Source organism: Chaetura pelagica, unplaced genomic scaffold (assembly GCF_000747805.2).
Source record: "Chaetura pelagica isolate M959 unplaced genomic scaffold, ChaPel_1.0 scaffold1341, whole genome shotgun sequence".
NCBI lineage: Eukaryota > Metazoa > Chordata > Aves > Apodiformes > Apodidae > Chaetura > Chaetura pelagica.
Window position 1 is genome coordinate 10,842 of NW_009952053.1, and position 650 is coordinate 11,491.

At 61.7% G+C, this 650-nt stretch overlaps 1 protein-coding gene across 1 annotated transcript in view; it reads left to right on the forward strand.

The window, feature by feature from the left end:
- PAX5 (paired box 5) overlaps nt 1-650 on the forward strand; it is a gene marked incomplete at its 5' end in the record, with an annotated part of 123,800 nt that overhangs the window by 9,957 nt on the left and 113,193 nt on the right. The window contains 1 exon segment of the mRNA XM_010003639.1: nt 2-91. Within this exon segment, the coding sequence (XP_010001941.1) occupies nt 2-91 (90 nt within the window).

The window sequence follows — 650 nt, forward strand, 5'->3', positions numbered from 1 at the left end:
ACCGCCTCGGCAGGCTCGTCCTACTCCATCAGCGGGATCCTGGGAATCGCCTCCCCCGGCGCCGACAGCAACAAGCGCAAGCGGGACGAAGGTAGTGGGAGATGCTTTTTGGCAGGGGGGTGCACGGCCAGGAGAGGTGGGGCAGGGCTGGGATGGATGCTGGGTGTGCATGGGGGGGTCACCCATCGCCATCTGCTGCCAAGGGCTCAGTTCTGTGTTGGAGGGCACAGCCCAGCCAGGGACCTCTGGTGTGACCCCGTGGCCAGAGTCAGGAGCTCTCTGAGGACCAGGGGCTGGTCTGAGAGTTGCAGAAGGACTGGGGCTGTGTCACAGTGTGTAACCAGGCCCTGCTCCCAACCAGGGAGTAATTGCCCCCCACCAGTGAAGGGGGGAGGAGTAACCTTTGTGTTGGCTCTGTGAGCGCCTAAAATACGAAAGGTGTCCCCATGCACGAGGGACAGGACACCAGCAAGGCTCTCTGCCCTGCTTCATGTCAGGCAGGTGACCCTGGCACCTGGGGCTGGTGCCAGGCTGAAGGGTGGGAACAAACACTCTCTGGTTGGGGTCTGGTGCTGCCAGTGCTCCTCAGAGCCACTGCAGGTCTTATGGTGCTGCTTTGTTCTGCATCCTGGGCATTTTCCCGATGAGAA